At 44.4% G+C, this 17,257-nt stretch overlaps 1 protein-coding gene across 2 annotated transcripts in view; it reads right to left on the reverse strand.

The window, feature by feature from the left end:
- ZFPM2 (zinc finger protein, FOG family member 2) overlaps nucleotides 1-17,257 on the reverse strand; it is a 345,016-nt gene that overhangs the window by 256,093 nt on the left and 71,666 nt on the right. For both annotated transcript variants that reach the window (XM_083186879.1, XM_083186880.1), the window contains one exon: nucleotides 14,664-14,765. In XM_083186879.1, coding sequence (XP_083043005.1) covers nucleotides 14,664-14,765 — 102 coding nt within the window. The remainder of the gene's footprint in view (nucleotides 1-14,663; nucleotides 14,766-17,257) is intronic.

Raw genomic sequence — 17,257 nt, forward strand, 5'->3', positions numbered from 1 at the left:
ACATACGCAAAACATCGGTCCCCGTGCGAACGAGTGGCCGCTGCGAATGAACCAGAATAAGGGCCTCTGAGTTAACAGAGTGGAAGGAGTTTCAATAGAGAACAGTTACATTATAAACGTAAAACTATGTATTTCACCTGCATGGTTCATATTTCATATCTGTAACAAAAGTTTTTGTCCAATAAATATTATCCTGTTTAATATTTCATTGTTACGAAGAATGCACGGGACATCCTCATGGAGAACGTGACACGGCCTATCTCTGTTTCATGTCCAGCACACTCTCATGCACAGATAAATCTCTTGTAGAGAAACACGTTTGTTTATTTCGTGGAAGAATCTGCAACTGGACGGTGATATACGCTTCCTATTACAAATAATACATCATGTGCTGGCTGGCCTCGGAGATGGAAGGGTCAGATGGGGAGAGGTCATGAAGAAAAATGGATGCTCCGAGTGGCGCTGCCGTGGAGGTTAAAAGGAAAAAGGTACACCTGTGCGCGCAGGGGCGAGAGAGGATGGGTGGGAAATAACAGACAGGATAAGTTACAAATGTAACGTAAACAACAGGAAAGGGAAAGACATGCGTCTGGGGAGCCAAATGGCAATGGCTAGATACAGTGAGATAACACGATTGGAAAACAAAGCAGATTATCCTGATGTGTGACCACAGATAAAGCAATAAAAACAAGGCGCTAGATGTCACTGCATGTAAGACATGTCCTCTGCAACAGCTGCTGTTACATGTGCAGCGCTGCGAGCAGCAGAGATGAGTCCACGCTGGTACGTTTGCCGCATACTTGCTTACTTTTGAAAACTAGTTTCAGGGAGATTATAGTTGGAAGTAGAATTTTGCACGGCATCCCATTGAGGGGGCGTGTCATGCTCCACCCAAAGGGCGTGTCTAGTTCCAGGGGGTTCTAGTGGGGGTGTAGTGTCTACATCTGAGAGGAATCTTTTAAAATGACTTGTATCCAAATGTAGATGAGCCCCAAAGCAGTTAGTAAGAGCTACTATACTTGGTACAGTGCTGGGAAATGGTGCTGATGATTCAATGTAAATGTATCTGTCTCTCATTCCTTTTTCCCCCCAAAATCTAACAGTGTAATGTGGGCTAGGTGACATGAGGGAGATTGGTAGACTAATCAGGGAGAGAGGGAGATTGCTGTTATGTCAGGGAGTCTCCTGCAGAATGCAGGAGGGGAGGTAACTATGATGTAACAGTGTAATGTGGGCTAGGTGACATGAGGGAGATTGCTAGACTAATCAGGGAGAGAGGGAGATTGCTGCTATATCAGGGAGTCTCCTGCAGAATGCAGGAGGGGAGGTAACTATGATGTAACAGTGTAATGTGGGCTAGGTGACATGAGGAAGATTGCTAGACAAAACATGGCCAATCTGCACCTGGCGACACAGGTAGTCTGCGCAGTCAGTGATCTCAAAGCACAGCAAAGCCCCCCAACAGCCTGTCACCACGGATTGTAGATTTGCGAAACTTTGCTAAACTACAACCCACTCTGAATCAGGCCCTCTGTGCGACTCACATCTTCTGCGAATAAAGATATTTGTAAAGTGAGTGTTGCTGGGAGGCGACCATGGTGACCCACAATAGCTGCGTCTCATGGAAGGTCATGGGCGTGTATCCCGGCTAGTATGGGACAGATATTGGTGCTGTACTGGTTTCGCATGAACGTTCCACTGGTACTCTGCACAATTCCATTACAGGAAATGAGTTGGATTTAGAGGCGTGGCCACAACTCACGCAATTAGGCCACACCCTCTATATTACCAAGGCCCAGACCTCCCTTGCTACGGCCATGATCACAGCCCACTGTGTATGCATTTTCACTACTCAATCACTGAGTGTGTGCAGGGCAGCTTTCGAGCGTGCACACTTCAAATAAAAAAATGCACAGCTGCCTTCCGATATTTACATTGCGTGCCATTCTGAGTCAGGCAAACAATGCCCTCTCCTCCTCCGTCATTCCACCGCTATGTGTAATTTAACACCTAATTATGGAATGTATTTGTCCCCCCCCCCCCAACCAAAAAAATTATTATTATCCATGGCTGTTCTTAGGCTTTGTTAATGAGTTTATAAATCATTTGAAACAACACAGACGCACAGTTATCCTCATTAAAAGATGGGCATATTTTTATATTCAATGCTTACAGTATATGGTAATTGATGTTTAACATAAAATATAACACCTATCATTCTGTAAATACATGTCATTAGCTCCAGTGTTAACCTCCGCACTGTTTTTGAAGCCATATAATAGCTAATGATATTAGAAATATTAGAAATGATTACTATTTTTTTCTGTCACTGCCTCTATATGAAATTGCTCACATACTGTATAAAAACGATTCTTGCATCTCCTGCTTAGAACATTGAAGCTATCATTTCGGAGTTCCTCTGGAATCAGCATTACAATTAACGCTACAATCTGTAAAAACATATGGTATAAGCTCCGTGGTCCAAGCAGGCCAGGGGACATCTGTCTCTCCGGCCAGTCCGGGTCATGTTCCAGTAGATACATCTTCCTTCTCACATTGGAACATGTGTGTGTACTTTAAAACAAGTACGTTGTTATACTTGACACTTTTAATTCTAAATTGTGGAATCTAGTAGCCTTTATTAAAGTCCCATAAACACAATGTTTTTTTTTACTCATTTTGACCCTACTGAGTAACTTAATATGATGCATCATACAGTACAGTAACTGACTCCCCCACACACACACACACACATACACACCCTCGTCTGTGCTGCATGGTCGATGTTAACTAAATCATCAATAAGCCAGGGGCCGGGATGCGTCACTGATGATATCGTTTATCTATATTGTTCAGTGTGTATCGATTGTCTGGGTATCATCAATGATATATACGGTAGAGCTTGTCATCTAGTATTTATTTACAGTATCTTATATACAGATGTAGCGCCTCTCAGCCAGCCCAGGGAATCGCCACATTCCCTTAGCTGGCGATCGCTGGTGTAGAGGTGCTGCCTCTGATGGGGATGCGGGAGCATCCCACACGCACCCGTGTCCCCTTCTCTCGACGGCGGATGGCAGAAACCCTGCCCGTCTCTGCTTCAGGGAGATGGGCAGGTTTAGGGAGAGGCGTCAGGCTCTGTCAGAATGGGGCGCGCAAGCGTCTTGCGCACCCCTTTTGGCGGCAGATGGCAATAGGGTCGCCACAAGCAGGTCTAATGAGAGCTGCTCAATCTGTAATGCAGCATATTCCGGTGCACTTTACAATTGGAAACAATAGTGATTAAAAAAAAAACAGGTGGTAACAAACTGACATAGAGGTAGGAGGGCCCTGCTCGCTAGCTTACACTCTTGTGCAGGGCTTTAGTCTTGGCTTTTACTGAGAATGGCAATCAGGGAGAGATGTATTAAGCCCTGGAGAGTGATAAAGTGGAAAGAGATAATGTACCAGCCAATCAGCTCATAACTGTCATGTTACAGGGTGGGTTTGAAATATGACAGTTAGGAGCTGGATAGTTCCACGTTTATCGCTCTCCACTGTGGGCTTGGTACATCCACCCCTACAGTGTTACAGAGCAGTGGCGTAACTACTGTAAGGCAGCCCAAGCTACCGCTTGGGGGATCAAGCCACAGTGGGGTCTGTGTGGGAGCCGGCACCCGCTCGACGCACTGATATGCTGCTACCTGCCACTGCCCACTGGCTGAGCACGGGCTAGTCAGCCGCAGCACAGGTGCGGCCATGGCAGAGACAACAAATCCCCCACTGATTCAATTGACTGTACACAGAGCTGGCTATTGGCTACTGTGTACAGGATGGGTGGGCGGATGGGCGTGCTAGGGTGGCCTGGGATGCGTCGGAGCCAAGGGAAGCAGCCGTGTCTGTTGGTCTCCCTTCCTCTATCCTGCTTCAGCTTCTCCGTTATGCGTGTGATGTCATCACATCACATCAAGCTTCAAAACTTGATAAACCTACCTGTCATTTTTCAAACCCAGCCTGAGACATGGCAGTTAGTGAGCTGATTGGCTGGCCGTTTCTCACTCTCCATTTCATCACTTTTTGAAGCTTGATGTATCTGGGCCCTCTATCTACACCAGAGCTTATCTCCCTTTCATAAATAGGTCAGCCGAGCTTGCAAAAAAATGACAGACATTAATATATTTCACAATCCTTTGAACTCTGTTGCGCTGTGCCCTGGACTGTCCCTCTACTGCTCAATGCCTGGGTTTTCTGTATTATACAGCAGGATAAATTAGCTGCATGTTCCTGCGCGTCATCATATTCATATTATCTACCATATTCTGGTGGTAGACAGTAGGTGCTGGACACTAAGCGCATCTTTCTCATCGTCTAACAAGTAGGAAGAGTTAAAAAAAAAGAAAGAAGAAATCTATTGACAACTTGAAGGTCATTGCAAGTGTAAATCTTTATTGGAGATGTCCAGGCATCCTGGGGATAACCATTCAATATATAACCGAAATCCATTTAACCTCCTCACCCTTTGAGCCCTTTGGCTGGCGGAATTTACTTGTGGATCTTCTGACTGTATCGCAAACAAGAGTCAAACACCGTAACACACAGACAAAAGGCTGCACCTAAAGGACAAGGGTCCGTATATCAAAAGTTATCATTAATATTCCCATGCAGAAAAGTGGTATCTCCAGCCCACTCGTATGTCACCAAACCGGACACAGATCTGTCAGCTGACCACCACAGTCCATGTATGAGCAGGTTTGGAATATTTCCGTGGCTGTTACGGCTGATACAAGATGACAAATGATTACGCTATAACAGATAGCGGTGTTACACACACTTTTAGTCATGCCGTGAATACGGAATTATTATTATATGTACATTTGTGGATGTTTCCAAAGCATGACTCACGAGAGAGCAGCCTATCCACTAAATGAGAAACCACGCATCACATTATTTCGGCATGACAATAACCATACAATAAATATGACACGATACAGACATTTGTTTTGTCAAAGTAACACGTTTCTCGTGAGTTCTGGCTGATCTAAAACATATGTGGTCACATTAAAATACAGGGGGTGGTGGATGTGGGATCCTTCAAAGGATCTTCTTAAAATATTTCTCAAATTAGTGCATTTGATAGCAATCTTTTATACGTGTCTATCTTTCTATCTATCCGTTTATCCATATACAGGGTGAGGCCAAATTTTTTTTTGAAGTATTACAAAGCGGGCTCTGTAAATGCTATTTAAGTAAACACAAGTGGGCAAAAAATTGTGTAAGTCCCTCCCAGTGTGCGTATAGGCTGCCAAAAGGAATGCCTACTCTAAGTTGTCCTCACACCTACAAATGGGTACAAATGCCAAGGGCGGAAGAGGTATCCCCTTCGGCGCCAGAGATGGAAAGAAATGAGTGTAGAGGAACTTTACTTCCCTTGGTAGGGGATATCGTTCCTCTTCTCCGATTCAGATGACCAGTGTGGATGCTAGGGTATTCAAAAAGGTGGTGTGGAGGAAATATACATCCCTTAATCAGGGGTACCGTTCCATCTGTGGCGCCGAAGGGGATACCTCTCACACCCTTTGTTATTTAAGTATATGGAACACAGTTTATTTTCAATTGGTCCTGAATATGATATTGCCCTGATGGTGGCCTTTAATTGTGATACGACTAGTCCCTGCCCCAGTGGAGCTTCCCTACCCTACCATATGTACACGCACACACAGACATTCTAGGTTTAATTTTACCTACCAGTATATTTTTGGAATGTGGGAGGAAACCGGAGTACCCGGAGTAAACCCACGCAAGCACGGGGAGAATATACAAACTCCGCACAGTTAGGGCCATGCTGGGTATTGAACCCATGACCTCAGTGCTGTGAGGCAGTAATGCTAACCATTACACCGTCTGTACTGCCCAAGCACGGATGGTGCTGTAGAATGATAGAGAAATACATACTGAAGATGCAGTGTGATGCCGGCTCCATTTACTACACTGAGCACAGTGCGGAGGGGAGAGAGCGAGATGCTCTTTAAAAATAGAAAACATCATTATTAACAATAAATTAATTTCAAATAATTCAATGAGATCTCCTGTCTGTAATGGGTTTATTCACAGGTTAATAGAAGACAGCAGTGAGAACTATACTGATTAATACCCCACTGATACATCAATTACAGAGGACATTACCGCGCTCATCAGGGGACAATTTGCTGTCTGAAGGTTCTGACAAGTATCCATCACAGAAACCGAAACAATAAGCCACAGGGGTTCAGCTATTTTCATTGGAAAAGTCCAGAGAACCGATACAGCGCATGCGTTCCCCTGACTGAGCGTATACTTCGCTGTTGTGAGCAATCGTTTGTAATAGAACTTGCGGCGGATAACCAAGTCCATCTTATGGACGTGATATGAGAATGGAACGGACGTGTCTGGGAACGAAGCTGTTTTTCCAAATGCAGATCCACAGCCACAGAGGTGACTTATTGGTGATGGAATCACTGAACAGCCCATACTCTATTGCAAGCAGTGGTGGCTCCGGAGGAGCATGGTTCAAAATTAAAATAGGGGTGACGCACCAACTGCCAGTTAGAATGTTTGAAGTAGCAGTTAGTGTGGGTTCCCTTATTTGAATTTTGAACTGTGCTGTAGCTTCCACTGTCTATGGTGGTCCCGATGATGTGCCGATGGTGGACTGTTCCGAGCCACCGTCACAGTTGCTCTGACCACAGTCTCACGAATTTAGTATCTAACTGCTTGAAATATCTGTTAACATTTGTGTATTATCACAGTTGCTGTACCGGCGGCAGCAGCTAAAGCGAATGCAAATCTGAATCAGGCCTTTGGGCTTCCAGTTCTAGATAAAATATTAAAAATGTATTATTAGCTAAAGTAAAAAGTAAATAATGTTTTGTTTTTATTAGGGGAAAAAAAGTGCTTTATTTTAGTTTTAAAAAAAAAACATTCTTTCCTGTGGGCACCCCAATATAATACTATTACACTATTTTATCTACAAGGACAACAGCAGCACTCATCCCAAAGGTGTCCATAATAAAATAGTTTCCCCATAATATGCTCATGGCAAAAAAAAACAACCCGCAGAATCTGCCCCAATCCCTCCACCCCATCCCCACCCTTGCCGATGAAGGTTGTGACTTGCGATAGCTTTAGCAGCATGAATTGATAAAAAAAGGCAAAAATCTTACATGTTATGTTATTGAGCCTTTGATATACTGGCCGATAAATATATTGAAATGCATTTAATAAATCCTAAAGGCAGCCATTAGTACCTATTTGAGATATAGAATAAGGGGGGTATCCAATCCCCGCCACTATTCAATGCTGTCTTGCCCGAAGAGGCAGATCAACAGATCGGGCCTGTTTTACCGAGAATGGCCATGGATTGTCACTACCACGGATGGATCTCGACAATCCACGGCAGTTTATACGGACACGCCCCCTTTTCGCTGATCACCAGGCAGGACATTGAATCTTGCCTGGTGATTTGCTCCATTGGCCCAAGGACTGATGTGAATGACTTTGTACAGTGCTGCGTAAATCTGTGTGCACCATATAAATAATTGTATCAAATATCTAAGAATGGTGCACAAATATTCGCTCACTCTGGACCTTACTTAAGAGTTGGGTGGAAATATTATTGAAATGAAGTCGTATTCTGCTACAAACTGTGAGTTGGCCACAAACTTTAAATGCCTTCAACTCTATGTACTGTAGGCAGGAAATTCACCTCCTGCAACAGGGGCAGAATCTCCAGGAATACGACAGGAGGTGCGGCTTCACTGTGACTGCAGAAGATGCTAGAAATCACAAATAACAAGTTTGGTGTCCCCTCACACTCAGTTACTAGGCCTCCCATGGACATTTACATAACTGCGCACCCTTTTAACAACTGCTTGATGACAAATGTTCACCTTCTTATGCCCACTGTTACATTGGGTATTTCATTCATTTATTTTAACTTTCCTGTTTACGCCTAAAATATTGCTCATTGAGGGCCAGATGTACTAAGTTTGAAAAGTGATTGTGATAATGCACCAGCCAATCAGCTCTTTACTTCCATGTCACAGGCTGGATTTGAAAAATGAGAGGAGCTGATTGGCTGGTGGTTTACCACTCTCACCTTTTCGAGGCTTAATACATTTTACCATAAGCCTTTCTGTATATTACAGAGGAATGGTGTTTCTTGTCTGTGATAAAATTCAGAAAACAGTTTGTAACTAGACTCACTTTCTAGTAATTTATATACTACTTTTCACTGGTTTTTGCTCGGTGCCTCAAACCTTTCCTATTGAGATGTCAAAAGAAATCGTAATAGGATTTACCATTACTAAAATATCCTTTTTTTTTTTTTTTTTTAAATGGCTGACATAAAAGCCAAAAATTGTTGATTTTGCAAAGCTGGAAACCTATTACATCTCTTCAATTAGCCTTTATAGTGACAATCTCGTGATACAATCAGGTGTGTATTTAACATAAATGATTGTGGGAGAAAATTTTTGTCATGTGCCACTTAACCTTGTTTTGTTTCTTCTGCCTGCTCTCAATAATTAATGCTATTGACTGCCATGGCAACCAAAGTCACATGGCACAGAAGCATGACTAGAAGCTTTGGACATGCTGAGAGCTGAAAGTCTATGTCATTGTAGCAGCCTGACTTTCTGGCAGTGATTTGGGGTTTCCTAATTTTGAAAGGGATTTTGAAAGGGAGATAATCATTTGTAGAAGAACAATAAAAAAAATCACAGGTGGGCACTTTAAAGATAGTTAAAACTTAGAGAAAATAAATCAACATGGGATTGTTGCTTTAATTGGTCAAATATTTGTTACAATGATGAATCTTTATTTTAACTTTGTTGTCCTTTGTTATTATCCAGCTCTGCTCCTGTGCTTTCTGCATAAAATACAGCAGAATCTAAACAGCAGCTTAATGATAGAAAGACAAAAACGTAACACAACAAATGCTACAAAGGAATAGCAACAAATGTAATTAAGCAAAAAAAAAAGAGATAAAGTTATCCGAGGGTGCAGGCATGGTTCTAAACTGCAAGAACTGTACCTGATCTGTCTGTCAAGATTCCAAATGCGTCAGTTAAAGTCAAGAAGAATACATCATTTCTTTAAAGGGAAAGAATTAGCCATTGGTGTCTCCAGTCTCTAAAAGGGTTGGTTTAAGTTAACCTGCTGTTTCCCAGATCCTTTAGAATGTGGTCATGGTTAAAGACGAACCAAAACCTCAAAGCCTTTCCCTCTGCCACTGTCATCTCTTCCCGACAGAGACGGGAGCTTTATTCTAATAATCTGATATCCACTTCACAACAGAAGATTTATTTAGACTGCCTCTTGTTTTATAAAGGACTTGGAAGTCTCTAGTAATTTTTGACACTTTGTTATAATGTTTTCTGTGATGACCCTCCCCAGCCTCATTTTCATACGGATACAAAGCGCAGTGATGAAATGATGGTTCATTATAGTGGTACAGAGCTCTTATCTACACCCGGCAAGAGTCATTTCCTTCTAAAGATTGAAATGCAAATGTGAAAATTAATGATAACTGCATTATCTGATAGCAGAGATAATACTGATTCACTGTCAGGGTAACACGCACAGTCTTTCTACGATTTTCCTCTGCGCCTTCACAATATTCCTCTTACTGTCAAACTATCTCTACAGTTAACTATGTTTCGGGGGGGGGGGGGGGGATTTTTTTTTTTTATTTAATTTACATCAAATGGCATTTCTGTAGATTTTCTATCTACCACATTTTCGCAATCAGCGGGGAAAAAAAAAATGGAAAGCGGGAATGGTAATCTTAATGTCCTTCTCGGGTTTCTCCGAACGGATCTATGCTATTAGCACACACTTCTTTGAATTAGATTTGGTTAAGATTAGGGACAAATATATACTTTGTGTATATATTGGTTTATTTTTCTGGGCGGATTTAGATAAATGAACACCCGTGTCAGAAATTGTAATCATGCATAAATGTGCCGTTAATCGCAATACAAACCTTCCGCGCGTGGACCAATCTTGTTCTCATAAACTAATTGCGGTGTTTTTATTTAAACGTATTGCTAGTCGTCTGTTTTTTAGTTGCCCTCTGTAGGTAGGAGCCTGCTCCAGGCGCACACTGAGTGGGTTTCCAGTTGCCCAGTAACTGTACGGTAATTCCTATCAGTAACTTAATGGGAGCTGTATGCCGATGCCAGCTGCTAGGCGTTGGGCAGCCACCGGTAAACCTCCCCTTTTTGTCACTGTTGAGCAGCCTTTGATCGCAGCACACGGAACCTGCCATGTAACAGGTTGCAGCAGGCCACGCACAGCCTATCGCTATTGATTGTGGACCCCGCCTTTTCAACGACTTGTTCATACTTTACGATCCCATTGGACATAGAACAAAACAGTGCCTGAAGCGCGAGCCATGCGATACTTTTATAATCTTCTATACCATAACCCATGTAAGCGGGTCTATTTGGCATTATGCAATTTTATTAGTAGCAGCCACACAAATAGTTTTTTTGGGGCTTTCATAGTCCTTAATCTGACCATGGTCACAGCCGCAACCATACAAGCACTTGGTACCAAAGTGGCAAAGGCAGGATTTTTAGATGGGGGTTTCCAAATGTAATCCAAAATCTCCCAATGGAGTAAGTATGCGAGTCTGGGGGAGCATAATAAATAAATCAACTGCACTTTCTAAGCTCACAATCTCCCACTTTCACTCCTGTCTCTTCCTCCTGGCAGCTACTCTCTGGTCCATTGGGATGTTTGAGGGCTCAGATCTACATACATGTGGAAGAAGAAGCTGGTACTCTAGGGATGTGCATCAGCTCTGCTCTGTCCCTTACACTGCATGATGTGGTGGCAGTGTATATTATATACAGTATATACCGTATTTTGTTGTCACAATTTAAGGCACTTGCCAAGAGGAGGGGGTTCCCGGGCAACCGAAACCCCCCCCCCCCTGTGTTTGCCTATGAACCCACCAGTTAGATAATAGCAATTAGACTTTGTTTTCCTGTGATGAATTAAAAGCTACTTAGACACTAACCTACTACAAATAAGCATGTGTTGAATAGATTACGTAATGTCTGCAATAGGCATGGAGTGGGTTAAACATCCAAGGCTGTTGTGTGACCTAGGGAAGCATGTGACTCGGGGGTCCAATAAGGACTTATGGAAGGGCAGTGTTAGCTGGGATATCAGTGCAGTAAAGGGAGGAGTCTTCCGATAGAATGGCAGGTTAATAGAATTAGTTCTTATTCAAATGATGATGCTACGTATATGTTTGCTTTTCGGTGCGCTCGCCTCTCATTGGCTTAGGCCTTTGCTGGATCACCCGCTCGGGGACAGCGACCCCACCCTGATGGGTGGGTAGTCAATGCAGTAGGTCGAGCGGATACCGCTTGTTAGGGTAGGCTTTATTACGTATGCAGATTGTGTGGGTGGAGCTTAGTTAATTAGCCGTTCTTTCTGGGCCACCATTAATTAATTAATTATCAATAAATAAATCTAGCTTAAAAGTGCTAAAATAAATCAGCTAACAATTTCTGCCAAACCTAAGTCTCCGAGTCTTCATTTCAGGTTTAGTTTGTAAGTTTTGACATGTGATGTATATACATGCTAGAGGTCACACACATCAGATGCTAGGATGTTTAAAGGAGGAACTGCACCTTTAATATGATCCCAGAGATTTGGACATTTAGCTCAAAAACATAACTTTCCCAACAAAAATCACGGCGGTAGCAATATGGGAAGCACAGATTTTATCGCCCACTAGGTTGGAAAGCTGGAAACTCATTAGTATTCAAGAAAACACTCTGCAAATCAGAGCCGTCGTATAGCAAGTTCTTAAAGGAAGTAAAATCAATAATAATCTGCAACATCAGATGGTATACATAAAGGGTTATTATCACTGTATAATTATAGTTATCACTTAAAACATACTTATACGGGTATTTAGCTGTCATATTAAATTCTGGCTTTTTAAATTATGATCGTTACAGGAGTTAAAAATTCATTGCGCACAAAATGTTAGACGCTTAAGGATCAATCTTATTGGTTGCAAGGGTATCCGATCCATGGGCCGACAATGTCTACGTCGTCAATAGCTAGGTCGACCTGCATTGGTCGACAGTGAGTAGGTCGACAGCTAAGAATGGTCAAGAGACCCAAGGTTGACAATGACAAAAAGTTGACACAAGCATTAGGTCAACAATGGGAAGGTTTATAATGTTTTTTTGTGAGCCGACATGCCGAAAGGGGGTATTTCATGCCCTACCATCCACTACGGCAGGGGTGGCCAATAAGCGGCCCTCCAGCTGTTGATGAACTACACATCCCAGCATGCCTTGCATCCGTTTCAGCATGGCAAAATAACAAAACTAAGGCAAGGCATGCTGGGATGTGTAGTTCATCAACAGCTGGAGGGCCGCTTATTGACCACCTCTGCACTACGGCGTGGTGGGAGAATAAAATAGTGTCGAGTGTAGCGAGGCATGGTGCCCAATGCGAGGGGACGCGGTACACTTAGACGATGTCCATGTCGACTGTGTTGACACTCAGGGTAGAAAAAAACTTCAACTTGTGTTGACCTTTTGACTGTCGACCTTCCCATTGTCAACCTAATGTTTGTGTCAACCTGTCAATGTCGACCCTGGGTCTGTGGACCATTCTTAGGTGTTGACCTACTCCCTCTAGTGATTGTCGACCAATACCGTAATGAGTTGCAAGGGGTGAGTTGATGCAGAGGAGTTCAAATGCCGGCATCAGCTCAACAACTTGTCCGCCTCGTGCCTCGTTCTTGCCTATGATTGGTTGCTATGGGCAACATCCCATCTTCAATAGAACTCCCATCTTAGTACATTTACCCCAGAGAATCTAGAGGTACAATATATCTTGGTATTTCACAATAATTTCCTATTTGCAATGCAAAAGTAATTAAAAATAAACGTCTAAGCTCTACAATATATCACATTCAGTTGTATCAAGCTTCAAAAAGTGTTAAAGTGGAGAGTGATAAACCACCAGCCAATCAGCTCCTGCCTGAAATTTTTCAAACCCAGCCTGTAACATGGCAGGTAGGAGCTGATTGGCTGGTTGTTTATCACTCCCTATTTTATCACTTTTTGAAGCTTGATACATCTGGCCTTATCCTTTATAAGACTGGTAAAGCAAACATTCGTAATAATAAAAATAAAACAATACATGTTTATCCATATGTTTCATAGTGTGTAAATGTCCCCGAGCCCTGAAATGAGACAGGAGCGAATCTGCGGCATAATGTGTGCGAGGGACACACAGCTGCGGGGAGGTATAACGATATGTGATTTATAAGTTCTGCTTGTTGTCTCACAGTAGCATTTTAGGATGACAAAGCCGCTGTGCGGTGCGTGTCTGTAGTTGGACTGATTTTTAGTCCTCCCTAATTTCAAGTGTTTGGGGTAGGACCAGAAACATCAGTCCTAATCCCACCAGGAAAAGGTGCAGAAGTTAGCCAGCGAATGAGGACTGATGTGACTATTTCATGCAACAGCATAGATGATTGGACAATATGTTTTAAAGGCAACAAATTCCCAATAAGACAAGCTCATAATACTAATTACTGAATGTTAGCAATGATTTTCTATAGACACAAATGCAATCAATAAATGCTACATTAACAGGAGCAGTGTATTGCAACTACTGTAGTCCTTGGGGTTGAGATGTGGAATTGTGGAATTGTGACGCCACCTGTACACCGCAATGGCACCCTACATTACCCCTAAATCACGCACTGTACCTCACAGCGGTTTCGAAGCGTGCAGGGAAATGCATGATGTGAGCTTACCGTATGTATGGCATTTGTGTAAACCAGGCATGTCCAAACTATGGCCCTCCAGCTGTTGTGAAACTACAAGTCCCATTATGCCTTGCCACAGTTCTGCTATTAGGGAATGCTAAAACTGTGGCAAGGCATGCTGGGATGTGTAGTTTCACAACAGCTGGAGGGCCACAGTTTGTACATGCCTGGTGCAAACTGTCCATACATTGGTCCTGGTTCACACCTGTATGCTGATATGCAAAGTTGCAGGTGACCGCGAGTAGACAGTTGCCGCCTAGACAGAAACAAAAAAAATCCCCGGTGCAAATCTGCAAATGGATTGCGCAAAATATAGAGGATCGCAGTCCACGCAATTCCCGAACCATCAAATAATTTTTCCAGTCTGTGCAAATGTGAGAAAGTCTGACCCTACCGGCCTCATTCAGCCTGACTAAGACAGGCTGACTGAGGCCGGCACTGATGTCATGACCCACCCAGGAAACGGCCAGTTACCACCGGCGAACGGCGGCTTCCTGTCAGTCCAGCTCCGCCCACTTTGCATTTACAATACATCCGCATTATCTGACACTATTTGGGCTTGCACATTGCGTGAGACGATCCGTACGAATGCACGGCCATCCGATAATCACTCAACCTGCGAATCGGCTGATCAACAATCAACTCTGAATCGGGCCCATAGCACGGGCACATGTGATCTTACATCCCACTTTATGAAAAAGATCTTATGTATAACAATTGAGGTGTAATAACAATAACTTAGAGCACCATATAATAATACAATGTAGCTTATAACGTTAAACAAAACCCACATATTTCATTTATTACAGGATCAGAAACAATTGACCCTTACCTGGCCCATCCCAGCCCTCAGCTACCATCTCTGCTTTTATAGATTTCTCTGAATGTATTTCGCCTTCGGACTCGGCTGTTCCGTGACTGCCCTCTTCATCTCCTAAGGTCAAGATTAAAGGGAAAATGATCTGTTATAAACAGAATGCAATTCATCACGAATGCTTAATTAGAAAAGGTTACCTGCTGCCACTGATAAATAAGCATTTTCCTAATTCCATCCCTTATGTATAAAAGGATCTGAATGAAAAATATAGCATTGGAGGAAATTCAATTAAGTAAAACAACAGACTTTGCCGTCGCCCCTAAGGCATATAATGGTCAAACTCTGCTCTGTTCTGTGACTGTTCATATATAGAGAAGTGTAAAAGGGGAGGGGCAGAGCCAGTGGCTTAACAATAGCCCAGCAGACCCCGCGGTGGCAGGGAGGCGCCAGGGGCGTAACTACACTAAGGCAGCCACCGCCACCGCTTGGGGGAGCGAGTGGCAGCGCTGTCTGTGTGGGCGCCGGCATCCAGCACTTTATACTGCCGCTGCCCACCCCGCCCGCCGCCCGCGCTGGTGGCTGGCTGCACAGCCAGCCCACCCATATTGATGTGACGCGCTGGCGTCACACCGCGCTCCCCCTCCCTCTCCCCCGCCCTGCGCTGCCCTCCTCCCGAGTCCGTACAGAGCAGGGCTGGCGTCTAGGCTGAGGGAGCTGCAGCGCGCAGCTCCTCTCATCATCTCCCTTCCCATGGGGCTTAGCAGCAGATCCGGGGCTGGACGCGGCCAGAGGCAGAGCTGGGCTGGCTGGAGGAAGAGAGGGGCTGAACGGAGGCAGAGACAGGCTGGACAGAGACATCCTCCTGACTGACAGCTGGTCTGAATAGCGGCTGGTGGTGGAGGAGCGCGGGCATCTTTAATCCTGTATGGGTGAGCTTAAAGTACATGTCGGCTGTGTGTACTGTAGTGTATGTATATTGTGTGAGTCTTTATGCTGCAGCTGTGTGTATGGATGTGTGCACCTGCTGTGTGTATGTATGCTAAAGTTTGTTTGTGCATGTGGGTGTCTCCTGTGTGTGTGTGCAGGGCCGGCCCTAGGCATAGGCATTAGGCATACTAGGCAATTGCCTAGGCCCTAGGGGCGGCAACGTCCTTTACTATTGGTGGCCAGGGCAACCTCTGCAAAGCAGGGAGGAGCAGTACTGAAGAGGCTCTCTCCCTGCTGTGATTATGATGCCCCCCCCGGTAGGTACCTTGCGGGGATCGGTGCTGCGCTGGGTCCCTTTGGCGGATGTGAGGTCAGCAGTGAGGTCCCTGCGGCGGATGGGAATTGGGAACTACTAGTCCCCATCCGCCGCAGGGACCTCGCTGCGGACTTCACATCCACTGCAGGGACCGGGTGCCTATAACACAGGGCCGTATTTCTGCTGCTGGGTCTCCACCAGAAGACAGCCAGGGTCCCGGAGCTTGCTGACCGTGCCAGGAACCGGCCACGCATGGCGTCTCCTGAGGTTGCAGCGCGGAGCACCACTTCCTCCTGCACACTGTTTGGACCGGGTGTCAGCTCATCCAGTGCTCCCCAGACATCAGCAGCCTGCTGCGGGCCCCAGAGCATGGCCACCTGCGAGTACGTAGCTGGGATGCGACTGGCCGGGAGTGGGAGACGGACTGTTCAAATTGTCTAAGCAGGAGCCAGGGGATATCATAAGGTAGTGGTCTGAATGTGCCTTGACTTGTAGTGTGGTGGGATGTATATATGTATGTGTATGTATATATGTTTGAGAGCGCCAGTGTGTGTAGTATGAATGACAGCGGCAGTGTGTGTTGTATGTATGAATGACAGCGGCAGTGTGTGTAATATGTATGCATGACAGCGGCAGTGTGTGTAGTATGTATGCATGACAGCGGCAGTGTGTGTAGTATGTATGCATGACAGCGGCAGTGTGTGTAGTATGTATGCATGACAGCGGCAGTGTGTGTAGTATGTATGCATGACAGCGCCAGTGTGTGTAGTATGTATGAATGACAGCGGCAGTGTGTGTAGTATGTATGCATGACAGTGTCAGTGTGTGTAGTATGTATGAATGACAGCGCCAGTGTGTGTAGTATGTATGCATGACAGCGTCGGTGTGTGTAGTATGTATGAATGACAGTGCCAGTGTGTGTAGTATGTATGTATGACAGTGTCAGTGTGTGTAGTATGTATGTATGAATGACAGCGGCAGTGTGTGTAGTATGTATGTATGAATGACAGCGGCAGTGTGTGTAGTATGTATGCATGACAGCGTCGCTGTGTGTAGTATGTATGAATGACAGTGCCAGTGTGTGTAGTATGTATGTATGACAGTGTCAGTGTGTGTAGTATGTATGTATGAATGACAGCGGCAGTGTGTGTAGTATGTATGTATGAATGACAGCGGCAGTGTGTGTAGTATGTATGCATGACAGCGTCGGTGTGTGTAGTATGTATGAATGACAGCGCCAGTGTGTGTAGTATGTATGAATGACAGCGGCAGTGTGTGTAGTATGTATGCATGACAGCGGCAGTGTGTGTAGTATGTATGTATGAATGACAGCGGCAGTGTGTGTAGTATGTATGCATGACAGTGT

This window comes from Crinia signifera, chromosome 5, assembly GCF_055691185.1.
Source record: "Crinia signifera chromosome 5, ASM5569118v1, whole genome shotgun sequence".
Classification (NCBI taxonomy): Eukaryota; Metazoa; Chordata; class Amphibia; order Anura; family Myobatrachidae; genus Crinia; species Crinia signifera.